Genomic DNA, 17,387 nt, shown 5'->3' on the forward strand with positions numbered 1-17,387 from the left:
GTCTCAGCCTCCAGTATTTATGCTGCAGTAGTTGATGTGTCGGGAGGCTATGGTCAGTTTGTTATATCTGGAGTACTTCTCCTGTCTTATCCGGTGTCCTGTGTGAATTTAAGTATGCTCACTCTAATTCTCTCTTTCTCTCGGAGGACCTGAGCCCTAGGACCATGCCTCAGGACTACCTGGCATGATGACTCCTTGCTGTCCCCAGTCCACCTGGCCATGCTGCTGCTCCAGTTTCAACTGTTCTGCCTGCGGCTATGGAACCCTGACCTGTTCACCGGACGTGCTACTTGTCCCAGACCTGCTGTTTCAACTCTCTAGAGACAGCAGGAGCGGTAGAGATACTCTTAATGATCGGCTATGAAAAGCCAACTGACATTTACTCCTGAGGTGCTGACTTGCTGCACCCTCGACAACTACTGTGATTATTATTATTTGACCATGCTGGTCATTTATGAACATTTGAACATCTTGGCCATGTTCTGTTATAATCTCCACCCGGCACAGCCAGAAGAGGACTGGCCACCCCTCATAGCCTGGTTCCTCTCTAGATTTTGACCTTTCTAGGGAATTTTTCCTAGCCACCGTGTTTCTACACCTGCATTGCTTGCTGTTTGGAGTTTTAGGCTGGGTTTCTATACAGCACTTTGAGATATCAGCTGATGTAATAAGGGCTAGATAAATACATTTGATTCGATGATCATTGGGTGTGGATACTGTCGGAAGATGTGGGTCTGAGCAAGTGTGATGTCATCAATGTACAGTGCCTTGCGAAAGTATTCGGCCCCCTTGTACTTTGCGACCTTTTGCCACATTTCAGGCTTCAAACATAAAGATATAAAACTGTATTTTTTTGTGAAGAATCAACAACAAGTGGGATACAATCATGAAGTGGAACGACATTTATTGGATATTTCAAACTTTTTTAACAAATCAAAAACTGAAAAATTGGGCGTGCAAAATTATTCAGCCCCCTTAAGTTAATACTTTGTAGCGCCACCTTTTGCTGCGATTACAGCTGTAAGTCGCTTGGGGTATGTCTCTATCAGTTTTGCACATCGAGAGACTGAAATTTTTTCCCATTCCTCCTTGCAAAACAGCTCGAGCTCAGTGAGGTTGGATGGAGAGCATTTGTGAACAGCAGTTTTCAGTTCTTTCCACAGATTCTCGATTGGATTCAGGTCTGGACTTTGACTTGGCCATTCTAACACCTGGATATGTTTATTTTTGAACCATTCCATTGTAGATTTTGCTTTATGTTTTGGATCGTTGTCTTGTTGGAAGACAAATCTCCGTCCCAGTCTCAGGTCTTTTGCAGACTCCATCAGGTTTTCTTCCAGAATGGTCCTGTATTTGGCTCCATCCATCTTCCCATCAATTTTAACCATCTTCCCTGTCCCTGCTGAAGAAAAGCAGGCCCAAACCATGATGCTGCCACCACCATGTTTGACAGTGGGGATGGTGTGTTCAGCTGTGTTGCTTTTACGCCAAACATAACGTTTTGCATTGTTGCCAAAAAGTTCAATTTTGGTTTCATCTGACCAGAGCACCTTCTTCCACATGTTTGGTGTGTCTCCCAGGTGGCTTGTGGCAAACTTTAAACGACACTTTTTATGGATATCTTTAAGAAATGGCTTTCTTCTTGCCACTCTTCCATAAAGGCCAGATTTGTGCAATATACGACTGATTGTTGTCCTATGGACAGAGTCTCCCACCTCAGCTGTAGATCTCTGCAGTTCATCCAGAGTGATCATGGGCCTCTTGGCTGCATCTCTGATCAGTCTTCTCCTTGTATGAGCTGAAAGTTTAGAGGGACGGCCAGGTCTTGGTAGATTTGCAGTGGTCTGATACTCCTTCCATTTCAATATTATCGCTTGCACAGTGCTCCTTGGGATGTTTAAAGCTTGGGAAATCTTTTTGTATCCAAATCCGGCTTTAAACTTCTTCACAACAGTATCTCGGACCTGCCTGGTGTGTTCCTTGTTCTTCATGATGCTCTCTGCGCTTTTGACGGACCTCTGAGACTATCACAGTGCAGGTGCATTTATACGGAGACTTGATTACACACAGGTGGATTGTATTTATCATCATTAGTCATTTAGGTCAACATTGGATCATTCAGAGATCCTCACTGAACTTCTGGAGAGAGTTTGCTGCACTGAAAGTAAAGGGGCTGAATAATTTTGCACGCCCAATTTTTCAGTTTTTGATTTGTTAAAAAAGTTTGAAATATCCAATAAATGTCGTTCCACTTCATGATTGTGTCCCACTTGTTGTTGATTCTTCACAAAAAAATACAGTTTTGTATCTCTATGTTTGAAGCCTGAAATGTGGCAAAAGGTCGCAAAGTTCAAGGGGGCCGAATACTTTTGCAAGGCACTGTATGTAAATGTTAAGTTGTCTTTTGTTTTTGCTTATGTAAAACATTCAATCCTGTGATTTGACTGGAAGAGGGCAGTCCATAAGTGCAGGCGAAGGATATCTAGGATATGAAAAGATTCTGTATGGAGGAATAATCCAAGATCCCTCCCAACGTGTTCTATAATCTCATAAAACATTTTAGAAAAAGGCTCAGTTCCATCATCCTCGCAAGGGGAGGGTGCTGGAGTATTGAAAACAAAATCTCTTTCCCTGAGGAATTGTATTAGTATAAAATAATATATATTATTTTTTACATACAATATAGCTCAGTATTTGTATTGTATAATTTACAGTCTTTTTTGCGCATCTTTCTAAAGGGTGGCAATCATTTTGGACCTGGTATCTACTGCCATACCCCGTTCAAAGGCACTTAAATATTTTGTCTTGCCCATTCACCCTCTGAATGGCACACGTGCACAATTCATGTCTCAATGGTCTCACGGCATCTACAATGATTTGAAGTGGATTGAACAGGTGACATCAGTAAGGGATGACAGCTTTCACCTGGATTCACCTGGTCAGTCTGTCACGGAAAGAGCAGGTGTTCCTAATGTTTTGTGCACTCCGTGTATATGCATACGTGTACATGCTCAATCTCTACTTTCTGTACTCACTGACCCAAGCCACTCACCCCTGATTCAATGTTCTCGATGTCAAGGGAATGCACGGATAAGGACTGCAAAACACAAGGTAAAAAGGCAAATCGATCAGCGGGCACATTGGTAGATCACCATGCAGTTGGAGGCTGTTGGATCTCTGTCATGTTTACTGTTTCTGTATGCAGTCATACATAACACAGTATAGTGTCCTCACCAGCTTCCTCACTTTACTCTGATGTTTGCTCCCGCCCACACTCTTAGAGTTAGGCGAAATATCCTGGATGGCAATGGAGTCTGTACCTGTTGCACCCGAACGCACTGCAAATATACAGTGGGAACAATTATCCACTTAAAATAAAGAACACCACAGACAAAATGGCTTCTTGACAAAATACAAGTAAGTTGAAACGGAGAAAACGTACGTGCTGGTTTTTGAGCAGCTCTCCAGTAAGCTACTAATATCAACGATGATCGAAGCCATTGTCACTCACCACTCTTCATCAGCCCAAACTCTTTCCCACTGAGAATGTGGTGCAGGAGGTTCTTTAGCTCTGAAGGGCTCATGTTCATCAGGCACTCCGTGGCCTCCTCGCCTGGAACACGCACAGAGAATACACACTTATTTCTACATGTTCTCTCCTCTGACCTCAAAGAGACAAATCACATATAAATGATAGAAATGGTTGCTTTAAAAATGTGCCCGACTGTCGGCAAACGTCTAATGTAGTGATGCCATCGTATACTGTATAGCTTAATGGAAGGAACCATCACTAAGATCAATCTGAAGGTTGTAACATCTGACCCTAGCATTAGTGCTATGTCAGCGCACCAGAGCAGTTGAGGGACTGGGCCAGCTCAGTAGCCATGACCTGGATGATCAGTCCGATCCTGAGACGGAACATCTCACTGAAGAGTTTTGGCTGGGTGCGGATACACATTGCCAGGAACACCATAATCTCCTGCAGGGGGAACACAAACACCAGTGTACAGCACGCTGAGGCACAAATCAATATTTAACATACCGCTGGGACTAGTAGTAACCATTACATTGAGAATTATAATTTGAATATCTGAGCCACGGGCGTTCATATCATCCTTACCTGAGTGAGAATGGCAATGGTTAGATTATTTTCACTGGCCACATCAATTAGCTTTGCCAGCTTGTCAGGGGGCATGGGGCTATGTGGATACAATGACAACATCACTCACAAAGCAGAGCTCGTTTCTGTCTTGTCTCCATTTGGTCTCTTTCTAAAAAATATATGCTGAATACTGTCATGAGGGTGCCAGGTGTGTGAAGGATTGAGGACGGTGAGCTCACGCTGAAATGGTCTTCTCCCTTGGCTCAGGGGGGAGACCCACTGTCAGGTGCTTCTGGTGGGCCAGCAGATCTGAACAGGCCTGTCAACAAAGCAAAAAAAAAAACACCTAAAGTTCAGAGGTCAAAAAAACATTGGAATGGTATATCTGATCACCTGAGACGTGGCACTACCTTCCTGTCATTTAAGAACTTTGGATTTGGGGGCCTCCCGGGTGGCGCAGTGGTTAAGGGTGCTGTACTGCAGCGCCAGCTGTGCCATCAGAGTCCCTGGGTTCGCGCCCAGGCTCTGTCGTAACCGGCCGCGACCGGGAGGTCCGTGGGGCGACGCACAATTGGCCTAGCGTCGTCCGGGTTAGGGAGGGCTTGGTCGGTAGGGATGTCCTTGTCTCATCGCGCACCAGCAACTCCTGTGGCGGGCCGGGCGCAGTGCGCGCTAAACAAGGTTGCCGGGTGCACGGTGTAGCCTCCGACACATTGGTGCGGCTGGCTTCCGGGTTGGATGCGCGCTGTGTTAAGAAGCAGTGCGGCTGGTTGGGTTGTGTATCGGAGGACGCATGACATTCAACCTTCGTCTCTCCCGAGCCCGTACGGGAGTTGTAGTGATGAGACAAGATAGTAGCTACTACAACAATTGGATACCATGAAATTGGGGAGAAAAAGGGGTAAACATTTTTTTTTTTTAAAAAGAACTTTGGATTAAATTAAATAACAGTGCATGAATCAACAAGGAGGAGGATAAACCGTTATGAATGGATTTGAAATGTGTCTGTGGTTCTGCGGCTAATTTCCGACACCAAGTTCAAGTGTAACCAGTCCTATCAATGGTGTGGTGTGGCAGTGAGTGGATAGATACCTCATCCAGCTCCTCCACTTTCTTCCGGAGCATGCCAGAGATCATGCGGACGAGGCCCCAGTGTTTCAGGTTCCCAGCCTTGTCGTACAGACTGCTCAGCAGTCGTCTAACAGTGGAGCCTTTACCGTGCAGCTTAGTGTCCCAGTCCATACCCCTGACACACACACGCACACACAGACAAACACAAATCAGCCCATCTCTACAACATTTACCTAGCTAGTATGAACCAGCAAAACCAAAACCAACCACTCATTGGGTATAGGAAATTTGTGGTTTAGAATGGGTCCTTACTTGTCTTTGAAGAAAATGTAGAGGATGTCGGCCTGATCCTGAAGGTTCTGGGTCTGCTTCAGCACCTGCACCAGGGCCTGGTAGTCTATAGCTCCAGTCGTGTCCCTGGGCAAATTCATCTGGGCTGGAGGTGTGGCATTGGAGCCCTGGGAGACAGAGACACGGTGCACAACTCAGTGTTGTGTGGATACAGCATCATACTGGTTAACAATCCGCAGACATGACATTCACAAGATACAATGCCATACCCTGCCATCTACATCCACCAGGTGAAGGCTTGGCTGACGGGAGCGAAACAGTTTGGTTGGGAGGTACATGTGCACATCTGTGGAGGGAGAGGTCAGAGGAACATTGTAATGATACCCAGATGGTGACCGTGTGTGTGAGGTTTATCTGAAATACATTTCAAGAAAAGAACAAAAAAGTCCTCCACAAAACGACAGATAGTATAGAGTAGAAGGCACGCGGCTCACTGTGGATGTCGAGCTCCCGTGCTTTGTGCACCAGTGAGACCATCTCACAGGTCTTTCTGGCCAACGCCCGGAAGCGGTTCAGACCGCCTTTATGGGAGCTGATCTTTTCGCTGTGTTTCGGTATGGACAGTAACTGGTCCAGATACTGAGCCAGGTCATCCACCTCTGAAAAGAGTGGGACACACGCACAGGTAAATGATCTTTCAAGGAATCTATAAGCATGCTTACAAAATGAGCAACACGTGCAGCCAGCCAGTACACTGTCAGTTAGCTGACTTGTTATCAGTCAGCTACGAAGACTCCAGTAATATACAGAAGAAATGTCAAATGTAAGAAAAAAAAGGTCACAGACAACCAGGAATTCAGTTTCCTTTACGAGATGGTAGGGAGATTTTAAGATGGTTAGTTGTGTGGGAATTGACAACAGGGTAAGGAAGTAACCCAATCAAAACAGGCATTGTTGTTGTATTGACAAGGGTTTACGGCAATGTGAAAATAGGTAAACCTATTTTTTTCTGACATTTTTTTTGCTAGAGATGAACTTTAGGATCTTGCGATGTTTTGCCTGAGACAAAAGTCATTTTCCTAGGCTTTACCCACTATAGCCCATCTCCCTAACATCATTACACTATCAGGCCATGCACAGCTTCAACAGCATTGTAACCACACAGACACTGTTGTCATGGTGACCACTGTAGTCACCACCCTGCTCACCATCGTCCATGAAGGACAGTTGAGAGCAACAGGAAGTATTCATGAACTTGGACAGTTTCCCTGTCTGAACCCTGCATGAGGAGGGGAAGAGCAACCAACGTCATTAGGTGTGCGTGCTGAAAGCAAGAACGACTTTGAAAATCCGACAATTACTCGTATTATTATTTGCTTTCCGCTGTCACCTGTAGTGCCAAAACTGTAAAAGCTACCAACACCAAAACAACATTAAAGTGTGCAGGCTGACTGTCTTCAGTGTGCTTGAAAACAACTTTTTGATGCTACTTACAGTTTTCACACAACAACCATATTTGCATAACTCCCAATGGATTTCAATGTTCATTGGTTCGAATCGTCAAAATTCCGGTCGTAACTGGTCTTTAACCGTTTAAGCTACAAACGCCATTCAAACTTGAAAACTGGAATAGGGTGCTTGTATTCAGCTTTGTATGTATACTTCTTGAACTATAACCATTTTAAATTAGCATAAAAGCTCCATAGGCTTCAATGGAAAATATGTTGATTTGCCGGCGTCGTGTCCACATTTACCATTGAAGTCTATGGAGCTTTTATGCAAATGTGAAATGGTTATAGTTCAAAAAGTATACATTCAGTAGTATCAACACACTTTTGACAAGCAATGTAAGTTGTGTAAGTCTGCACATTTTACAATTGGTTTAGTGTTTTTAACCATAAACAGTTCAAGAACAATGTTAAAATGTGCTGAATTAATCACAATTGATTGCTTGCCAAAATAATTTTTATACTGATTATACTTTTTCAACTACAACCATTTTATATTAGTATAAACTCTCCATTGGCTACAATAGGATGGATTTGCCCCTGCTCTTGAACCATTTATGCTGCATACTCCAAACCAACATATTGACCCAATTTATATTGCTTATCAAAGCATTGTTGATATTATTTGTGCTTTTTAAACTATATCCATTCGACACTTGCGTAAAAGCTCCGTAGACTTCAAAGGTAAACGTTAGATTCGCCACTGCTCTTGATCCGTTTCAACGACAAACACCAACCCAACGTTGAAATGTGCAGACCGACTCAACTTAGATTGCTCCACTACAGCTTTTTTGCTTCAACTCACACTTCATAACCTATAAAGCTTGTTGCGTCGCCATTTATTTCAATGGCGGAATAACGGCTTCAACATTCTGAACTGAAATCATGTCCACAGAACTATCAGAACGTTCAAACTAAAACATTGTTCAGAGCTTAAGTACTCACTCTAGCCGACTATACTAGCTCACTATAATAACTCTGCACTTACCAACCACCCTAAAATAACTCACTATAACATACACATAGCCTATGAAAGCCCTATTACTACTAATCCCTACACCACTACTTTCTGCCGTCACTAACACTGTTTCACAACCATTAAATACCGCCAGACCACACAGACACACATTTCCCTTTAGGAAATGTCCTTTTCTGCTTTTGACACTGACGTTGATCATTCTAATAGGCCAGTCGGTGGAACTCAATCCCACGATCTAATTAGCCATTCTTCTATCAGGAACACCTCACCTTGCTCCGCCGTAGTAACCATCCTGCAGTTTTCTCAGAACGGCTAGTACTGCAGGGTCCAGCGCTTTGTGGTCATCAGCTGAAATAGAGTTCCAGAGAGTGGATTGTCAGGAGGACGTTACGTACGGTATACTATTTGATTAGGCTGCAGCGTCATGATGGGGCGGTGGTCCGGTCAAGTGACTTACTGAGCATATTGGATGAGATGGGGAAGGAGACCGTGGGACAGCCGGTAATTCTCCAGCGGGAAGCCAGGTAGGAAAGGTCATTGCGCAGCATCTCCAATATCATGTGGTTGTCCAACGCCAAGTAGAATTCCTGATGATCAATGAACTGGACATAACAAGAGAGACAGGGAGATGTCCGTGTTGAGTGTAATCAACAGCTGGTAGCTAACACACAACATGTCCTGACAGGGCTTCATCTCACCTGAGGGGTGAAGGAGAAGACAGTGTCACGGATGATGTAGAATTTTGATGTCCCCAGAGTGCCAATGCGTCTGTACGGTCTCCCAGTGAGGCCTAGTCTCTGGTTGCGACCTGCATGGCCAACACGATGAATAGTTTTTGGGACAATCATGGCATACATTATATTTCTAAACCTGGCTTACACATCACATAAATGGGCTCTTAAAGCCAAGGAGTCAAATTAACATCATAAACAACAAAAGCTTTTAGCACAAGCATTAGGCTATATCTTTATCCTTTGAATTAATCTCTAGGTGTAGTGTTCAGTTCACCTAGCCTTGCATAGATGTGGCTCAACACCCTGGAGGGTTGGACTCTGATAGGATGGATGTCCTCCAAGGTATCAGCATCTATCCCTTGTTTCATCAACAGATGTTTGATGTGGTCCGTCTCAGCTAAGATGGACACTGAAAGCAAATCAGACAAGAACACTTCAATTTTGTCTAGTTTGTAGGAACCTCGAGAGCTAAAGGAGTCTCTTGTGTATGATAAGTCATTTAAAACAATTAACACCAAGAGAATGTATTATTTCAATCACTGTAGCAGATTTATGAGACTCAGTTAGGCACATCTCTTCCAAATGGCATCTTTTGTACTGCAATTTATCACAGTCACCTACTGTACACATGAATACAAATATGTGTATTCTCCTGCTGAGGTCAATATCTTCTCTTCTTCCAGACTGCCTGATGTAATCATCTTACCTTGAACCACAACATCAGGTTTGGATACAGTGGAAAACCGTCTGTTCAGAGGATCAATCTCTCCTGGGGCTAAAAAACCCTAAAAAAAAAGGACATGGAAATCAATTGAGAATTTGTCAGTTTCCGTTGTATACATTTATCCGAAATAACCAAATACTCTCCCTTCTGGCTATTGGGGAAAAATCCATAGTGCTATTTCAAAATATTTGTAGCAAGGTAAGCGAGCCTGAATAAAATTAACAAACAAGGAAAGACATTGGACTATCCGTAACAAACTTGAACGTGTATTTCCAGGCACTAGCATTTCACCCCAATCAAAATGGCATGCTCATACTCCAATATTTTACAATAAGACCTGGTTGGCGCCCACCTTGGGTTCGTGCCGTGGGGAAGATCTTCGTGGGCTATACTCGGCCTTGTCTCAGGATGGTAAGTTGGTGGTTGAAGATATCTCTCTAGTGGTGTGGGAGCTGTGCTTTGGCAAAGTGGGTGGGCTTATATCCTGCCTGGTTGGCCCTGTCTGGGTATAGTCGGACGGCGTCACAGTGTCTCCCGACCCCTCATGTCTCAGACGCCAATAATTATGCTGCAATAGTTTGTGTCTGGGGGCTAGGGTCAGTCTGTTATATCTGGAGTATTTCTCCTGTCTTATCCGGTGTCCTGTGTGAATTTAAGTAGGCTCCCTCTAATTCTCTCTCTTTCTCTCGGAGGACCTGAGCCCTTGGACCATGCCTCGGGACTACCTGGCCTGATGACTCCTTGAGGTCCCCAGTCCACCTGGTCGTGCTGCTGCTCCAGTTACAACTGTTCTGCCTGCGGCTATGGAGCCCTGACCTGTTCACTGGACGTGCTGCCTTGTCCCAGACTTGCTGTTTTCGACTCTCTCTCTCTCTACCGCACCTGCTGTCTCTAACTCTGAATGATCGGCTATAAAAAGCCAACTGACATTTACTGCTGAGGTGCTGACCTGTTGCACCATCTACAACCACTGCGATTACTTTTATTTGACCATGCTGGTCATCTATGAAGGTTAGAACATCTTGGCCACGTACTGTTGTAATCTCCACCCGTCACAGCCAGAAGATAACTGGTCAATCCTCAGAGCCTGGTTCCTCTCTAGGTTTCTTCCTAGGTTCCTGCCTTTCTAGGGAGTTTTTCCTAGCCACCGTGCTTCTACATCTGCATTGCTCGCTGTTTGAGATTTTAGGTTGGGTTTCTGTATAGCACTTTGTGACATCAGCTGATGTAAGAAGGGCTTTATAAATACATTTGATTGTTTGATTTGCTCCCCCCCCTAGTGGTCCAAATGTGGAATATGTACCCTTGCCAATATCATGTAATGGCTTGAGAAAATTCCAAGATTTGAAAGACACATACACATTACCAGGCAACTTCTTTTTCCTTTATTTACAACTTAGATCAGCTATGCTGGGCTATGGAGTCCCTTGGGAAACCCAACTACCGAATAGGCTTTATAAATAAATTATCAAAAAATACATTAACATTTATTCACAGACTGTATTCAACAGCAAGGAAACATTTTACGATGAGATTGGCCCCAACTGTTCACTTTGTCCCTTAAATAAGGTAGGCACATTCCTCCATATGACGTGTGAGTGACCTGCAGTTGAATGCTTCTGGGGCAAAGTTACTAAATTAATTTTGAAGTGCATGAATATAAATATTCAATGCTTTGCATCTATTATGTTACTTAACGATGATAGCTTCTTGAATCTCTCAGTCAATCAGAGACGATTACTGCTGGTAGGCAGCACAGCTGTGAAAAACGTTGGCACTTAGATGGTAATCACCTCACTCTCTCCCAAGTCACCAGTGGATACAGTTACTATTAGAAGCTCTAACATCAGAATTATCAACAGAGCGAATGAATGGTGCACATCAACAACTGAGGCCTGGACAAATATACTTGACTCTGTAAATAATCATCTCAGCTAAATCCCAACCCATACAAAGAAACAATCCACAAAGGCCAACACATACGTACAAACAACATACTGTACATACTGTACATACATACTGTACACTGAGTGTACAAAACATTAAAAATACCTGCTCTTTCCATCACATAGACTGACCAGGTGAATCCAGGTGAAAGCTGTGACCCCTTATTGATGTCACTTGTTAAATCTACTTCAAATCAGTGTAGATGAAAGGGAGGAGACGGGTTAAAGAAAGATTTTTAAGCCTTGAGACAATTGAGAATGTGTACCATTCACCATCTGACTGACAAGCAACCCTAGGGAGGTGGGAAAGGGTGCGAAACATGGTTTCCGGGAGTGGGAGGTGGGGGTTGGAAATAACCGCTGAGAGTCACAAGGGCATTTCGTACAATATAACGCAACAATAATAATGTTGATCATAGTAGTTCATTGCATTAAGATTTCAATGCACTCTACATTTTGTTTGGGTACTTGTAAACACCTCATCCATTCAAGGAGAAATAATGATACATTTTCAACAATAATGAACGTTCTTGACTAACCCTGTGTAGTGTAATTAAAAGGAAAGCCGGGTCACACTATTTGGATAGTCTAGTCTAGTATAGTCTAGTCTATAGATGCTCTACAGATGGACATACTGCCAACCAACTTGATCAGCAATTGCTTGCTGAGGTTACAGTTAGGGTTGGGCTTAGAATAAGGGTTAAGGTTCGGACTAGGGTTTGGGTGAGGGTTAAGTTTAAGCTTAGAATAAGGGTTAAGGTTATGGTTAGGGTTAGAGCTAGAGCTAGGGTTAGTAGATGTGAATAGATTAACTTACATCAGCCATCAGGTTTCCCAGTATGTACAGAGACTGTCCCCACATCAGAGGCAACTTGCCCATGGGAACTCTCTCTACAGAATGGGGATTCTCATACTCCTCGTCTACCTGTATAAAACACACACAGTACTAATTTTACCTGCTGTATATTCTAAGTGGACTCGTTATTATGATAATGAATGTAGATGAGGGTGGCCCTCACCTTGTCTGCAGGGACACTATAGAGCTCAGGCACCAGGCTAAGGCCATCCTTCTGTTTGATCATAATAGCCTCCAGGGCATCTCTGTATTCTTGCACCTGATGACACAGGGCAAACTCTTGATCACAATAGAACCCACACACGAGACCGAATGGACGCGGTCTCCGAATGGAGCCATTACCCGCTGGCCATTGTATGTCCGCATCCCCCCTGACTGACCTGCTCAGGGCTGTTGATGAAGATCCCATCCAGAATGAGGTAAGTCCAGAAAAGTGGCCACTCACATTCAATATTCTCAAAGAGCTTCAGCTCAGATGACTCATAATATATGCGACTGGGGTCCTGGAGGATACATGAACATGTACAGAATATATCAAAATTACACAAAGGAATCCGTTCATCAGTTGACGGTGGAAGAAGGCTGCGGGGGTAGATATCTTGGCCAGTCAAAAATGAGGCAAACATAAATATGAAACATCATTTTCACCTCTTTGGGGGTTTTGTGTCCATCTCTGAGGAACCTGCAGCATCCATATCTCCCCTAAGAGGAAAGATAGAGAGACAGCTAGTGACACATCGACCATATGGGCTGTGCTCTCATGCTACAGTCGTCATTACAGTGTTCTGCTCTAACAGACAGAAAATGTCGGCACACCGCACTGACCGGCCCTGTCATCACCTTCCTATTCCAATACACCACACGTTTCACCACACTCTCCTCGGCAGTTAATACCAGACTATTAAAAGACTAATATATAACACAAAATGTTTAATAGATAAACTCCAAACAAGGACAGCACTGAATGTAACGGTAGAGGACAACCTCACCTGCAACTTGGAAATGATTTCCTCCTTGGTCATATTAACGATGTCAATGTCTTCCACAGCAAACGCTGGGTACGAGATAATGGACAGAACCCCAGCATCCACCTCTTTGGATGTGGAAGCTCTTGGCAACATGGAACTAAGGATAGACTGACCATGTAAAAAAGGGAGAGAGAAAGGGGGGGAGGGATAGAGTAATGTCTTCTTCAAAGACTTGAGAAAGTGAGTATGAACGTGTCGCTGGGAGCTTGGGCTCCTGTCCTCTCTCTATGGCCATCCTAAGGCTTACCGTGCAGCGCTGAATATCGTCAGCTAACGCATGGACTACCGATTCATGACCCCCCTTGGCGCCAAACAGATTGAGGCCATCCAGGGCCTCAAGTGCAGCCTACAGACACACATTGGAAAATAGATGGCTGTTGTCAATATGTCAATCCCTTTGTCAGTGTGCACACATTACTATGACACTGAAATAATACCCATTGGTATCACCCACAGTAAAAGGTCGCATTTATTATAAGTTGCTAGTTGATGAAAAGACGGAAGGTCAAACATAATTGGCTGAGTGTTATTGGCGTCCGTGATTTGTGCTATCAACCGCGTTCCATAAGTATAATTCCAAGATGTCAACAGACATTGATATACAGCACATGTTGCGTAAAAGACAACTTACTTTCGCCATGCCGATTGAGCTGACGTTGATCTCCGGAATCCCCTGGTTTGTCTTGTCCCCACGTTCCCACATGCCAAAATCCTGGGAAAATCAACACAAATCAAACTGATTAACAACTGGTTCATACTTCTAGATCAAAGACACGGGGCTACCGTAGCACTCAGCAAATACACTGAACGTCAACATCATGTCCAAATTGTTTTTATTTTTACATACTGCCACTTTATACGCAGCCTCGATGTAGAACATCAGATTCTGGATGATGTCCACCTCATCCCGAGTGTAGACGATGTGAAGGCCTGCCAATGACAGCAGACAGGGTTGAAAAACAACTTTGGAATGTTTATCTTCAGTTCACATTAATATAATTTCAAAATATGCATTCAGGTCTTTGTAATGTAATATACTTGTCAAAAACAAAATGTAGAGATTGATAAATGCATTTCTATAGATTCCAAAATAATTTCATAGGTTACGTCCATATGTTGTGTGCTTATCCCGGACTGCATCTATTAAGGTTGCAGCAATGCTGGAGGAGAGGAGAGGGCACACCATAGGAGAAGTTGACATATAAGAGGGGGGGTGACACATCCCCCCTCAATATTCAAGAGGGCTTTTTGAACCCCCCTCCAATAATTTTCTATCCAATTAATCCAGGTGGATAAATGTTAGAATTTTTCTTCCACTTTGACATGAGAGTATTTTGGGTAGATCATTAACCAACAATTACAATTAAAACACAACAAAATGTGGAAAACGTCAAGGGTTGCCCATTATTTAAATTGTATTCGTGACTGTTTGTCACAACCGTCATATGAATAATTGGACCAAGGCGCAGCGTGAGAAGAGTTCCACATTTTAATGATAGTGGAACTTCCAAAAACAACAACGCAATAACGATCGTGAAATACGTCGCACACATAGGCACTTAAACAAAACAATATCTCACATCGCAGGTGGGAAAAAGGACACGTTAAGTATGATCCCCAATTAGAGGTAACGATCATCAGCTGCCTCCATTTGGGAACCATATACACACCCCCCCCTAGTCACACCCTGACCTAAAACACCATAGAGAACCCTGAGGGCTCTCTATGGTCAGGGTGTGACACTGTTTATGTACTGTATATTGTATTCCAGGTTCCTGCTGAACTTACAGTGCCTTCCGAAAGTTTTCACAACCCCTTTCCCACATTTTGTTGTGTTACAAAGTGGGATTCAAATTTATTTAATTGTCATTTTTGGTCAACCATCTACACAAAATCCTCTGTAATGTCAAAGTGGGAGAAAAACTATAACATTTATAAATAAATAAAACATCTATATATCTTGATTAGATAAGTATTCACCTGTAACGATTGTCGTTGGGAGAAGGAGAAGAGGACCAAAGTGCAGCGTGGTACGTATTCATAATACTTTTAATAAAGATGAATACTCGAACAAAAACGACAAACGAACAGTTCTGCAAGGTGCAACAAAAACACTAAACAGAAAATACCTACCCACAACCCATGGTGGGAAAACAGGCTGCCTAAGTATGGTTCTCAATCAGAGACAACGAGCGACAACTGCCTTTGATTGGGAACCATACCAGGCCAAACAAAGAAATACAAAACCTAGAATACACAACATAGAATGCCCACCCCAACCAACTCACGCCTTGACCAAACTAAAACAGAGACATAAAAAAGGAACTAAGGTCAGGACATGACCATACCCATAGTCTCGGACCACTTAAGTGGCGCCTTTGGAGCAGCTCCCGACTGACGGGCGGCTCCGGCAGCTCCGACTGACGGGCGGCTCCGGCAGCTCCGACTGACGGGCGGCTCCGGCAGCTCCCGACTGACGGGCGGCTCCGGCAGCAACTGACTGACGGGCGGCTCCGGCAGCTCCCTACTGACGGGCGGCTCTGGCAGCTCCTGACTGACGGGCGGCTCCGGCAGATCCTGACAAATGGGTGGCCCCCTCAGCTCCTGAGAGATGGGGGAACCTGGAGGGAGGAGATGGAGAGACAGCCTGGTGTGGCTCCGGCAGCTCCTGACAGACGGGCGGCTCCGGCAGCTCCCGACTGACGGGCGGCTCCGGCAGCTCCCGACTGACGGGCGGCTCCGGCAGCTCCCGACTGACGGGCGGCTCCGGCAGCAACTGACAGACGGGCGGCTCCGGCAGATCCTGACAAATGGGCGGCTCCTGCAGCTCCTGACAGACGGGGGAACCTGGAGGGAGGATACGGAGAGACAGCCTGGTGCGTGGGGCTGCCACAGGACCCACCAGGCTGGGGAGACCTACAGGAGGCCTGGTGCGTGGAGGAGGCACCGGATGGACCGGGCTGTGGGGGGATCACTGGAGCTCTGGTGCGCAGCCTTGGCACCACTCCTCCAGGCTGGATGACTACTTTAGCCCAGACCCTCCAGAGTGCAGGCACAGGTTGAACCGGGCTGTGGGTGAGCACTGGAGATCTGGTTCATACCACTCGCACCTCTCCCTTAGGCTCAATACCCACATTCGACCGGCACGGGCGGAGCGTAGGCATAGGACGCACTGCACCCTCCCAGCGCCCCGGAGACACAGTACACAGAGCCGGCACAGGATACCCTGGGCTGAAAAGGCGTACCGGAGACCAAACACGCTGGGCCGGCACAATACGCCCTGGCTGGATGCCCACTCTCGCATGGCACTTGCGGGTGGCTGGCCTATAGCGCACCGGGCTATGAGCACGTACTGGCAACACCGTGCACTTGACTGCATAACACGGTGCCTGACCAGTACTGCGCTTCTTCCGGTAAGCACGGGGAGTTGGCTCAGGTCTATCGTCTGACTCCTCCAATCCCGACTGACGGGCGGCTCCGGCAGCAACTGACTGACGGGCGGCTCCGGCAGCTCCCTACTGACGGGCGGCTCTGGCAGCTCCTGATTGACGGGCGGCTCCGGCAGATCCTGACAAATGGGTGGCCTCCTGCAGCTCCTGAGAGATGGGGGAACCTGGAGGGAGGAGATGGAGAGACAGCCTGGTGTGGCTCCGGCAGCTCCTGACAGACGGGCGGCTCCGGCAGCTCCCGACTGACGGGCGGCTCCGGCAGCTCCCGACTGACGGGCGGCTCCGGCAGCTCCCGACTGACGGGCGGCTCCGGCAGCAACTGACAGACGGGCGGCTCCGGCAGATCCTGACAAATGGGCGGCTCCTGCAGCTCCTGACAGACGGGGGAACCTGGAGGGAGGAGACGGAGAGACAGCCTGGTGCGTGGGGCTGCCACAGGACCCACCAGGCTGGGGAGACCTACAGGAGGCCTGGTGCGTGGAGGAGGCACCGGATGGACCGGGCTGTGGGGGGATCACTGGAGCTCTGGTGCGCAGCCTTGGCACCACTCCTCCAGGCTGGATGACTACTTTAGCCCAGACCCTCCAGAGTGCAGGCACAGGTTGAACCGGGCTGTGGGTGAGCACTGGAGATCTGGTTCATACCACTCGCACCTCTCCCTTAGGCTCAATACCCACATTCGACCGGCACGGGCGGAGC

At 45.8% G+C, this 17,387-nt stretch overlaps 1 protein-coding gene across 1 annotated transcript in view; it reads right to left on the reverse strand.

Annotated features, from left to right (window-relative positions):
- The window catches only part of LOC110534153 (phosphorylase b kinase regulatory subunit alpha, skeletal muscle isoform), a 32,020-nt gene that overhangs the window by 5,805 nt on the left and 8,828 nt on the right, over positions 1–17,387 (reverse strand). The window contains exons 5-28 of the mRNA XM_021618860.2: positions 14,087–14,169; positions 13,871–13,951; positions 13,487–13,585; positions 13,201–13,347; positions 12,860–12,913; positions 12,592–12,714; positions 12,375–12,470; positions 12,173–12,280; positions 9,392–9,470; positions 8,960–9,094; positions 8,650–8,759; positions 8,409–8,553; positions 8,221–8,299; positions 6,673–6,743; positions 5,959–6,123; positions 5,734–5,810; positions 5,486–5,631; positions 5,195–5,348; positions 4,342–4,421; positions 4,121–4,199; positions 3,850–3,979; positions 3,512–3,613; positions 3,235–3,338; positions 3,053–3,097 (exon numbers count right to left, since the gene is read on the reverse strand). Of these exons, the coding sequence (XP_021474535.2) occupies positions 3,053–3,097; positions 3,235–3,338; positions 3,512–3,613; positions 3,850–3,979; positions 4,121–4,199; positions 4,342–4,421; positions 5,195–5,348; positions 5,486–5,631; positions 5,734–5,810; positions 5,959–6,123; positions 6,673–6,743; positions 8,221–8,299; positions 8,409–8,553; positions 8,650–8,759; positions 8,960–9,094; positions 9,392–9,470; positions 12,173–12,280; positions 12,375–12,470; positions 12,592–12,714; positions 12,860–12,913; positions 13,201–13,347; positions 13,487–13,585; positions 13,871–13,951; positions 14,087–14,169 (2,492 nt within the window). The remainder of the gene's footprint in view (positions 1–3,052; positions 3,098–3,234; positions 3,339–3,511; positions 3,614–3,849; positions 3,980–4,120; positions 4,200–4,341; positions 4,422–5,194; positions 5,349–5,485; positions 5,632–5,733; positions 5,811–5,958; positions 6,124–6,672; positions 6,744–8,220; positions 8,300–8,408; positions 8,554–8,649; positions 8,760–8,959; positions 9,095–9,391; positions 9,471–12,172; positions 12,281–12,374; positions 12,471–12,591; positions 12,715–12,859; positions 12,914–13,200; positions 13,348–13,486; positions 13,586–13,870; positions 13,952–14,086; positions 14,170–17,387) is intronic.

Source organism: Oncorhynchus mykiss, chromosome 10, assembly GCF_013265735.2.
Source record: "Oncorhynchus mykiss isolate Arlee chromosome 10, USDA_OmykA_1.1, whole genome shotgun sequence".
NCBI classification, from domain to species: domain Eukaryota; kingdom Metazoa; phylum Chordata; class Actinopteri; order Salmoniformes; family Salmonidae; genus Oncorhynchus; species Oncorhynchus mykiss.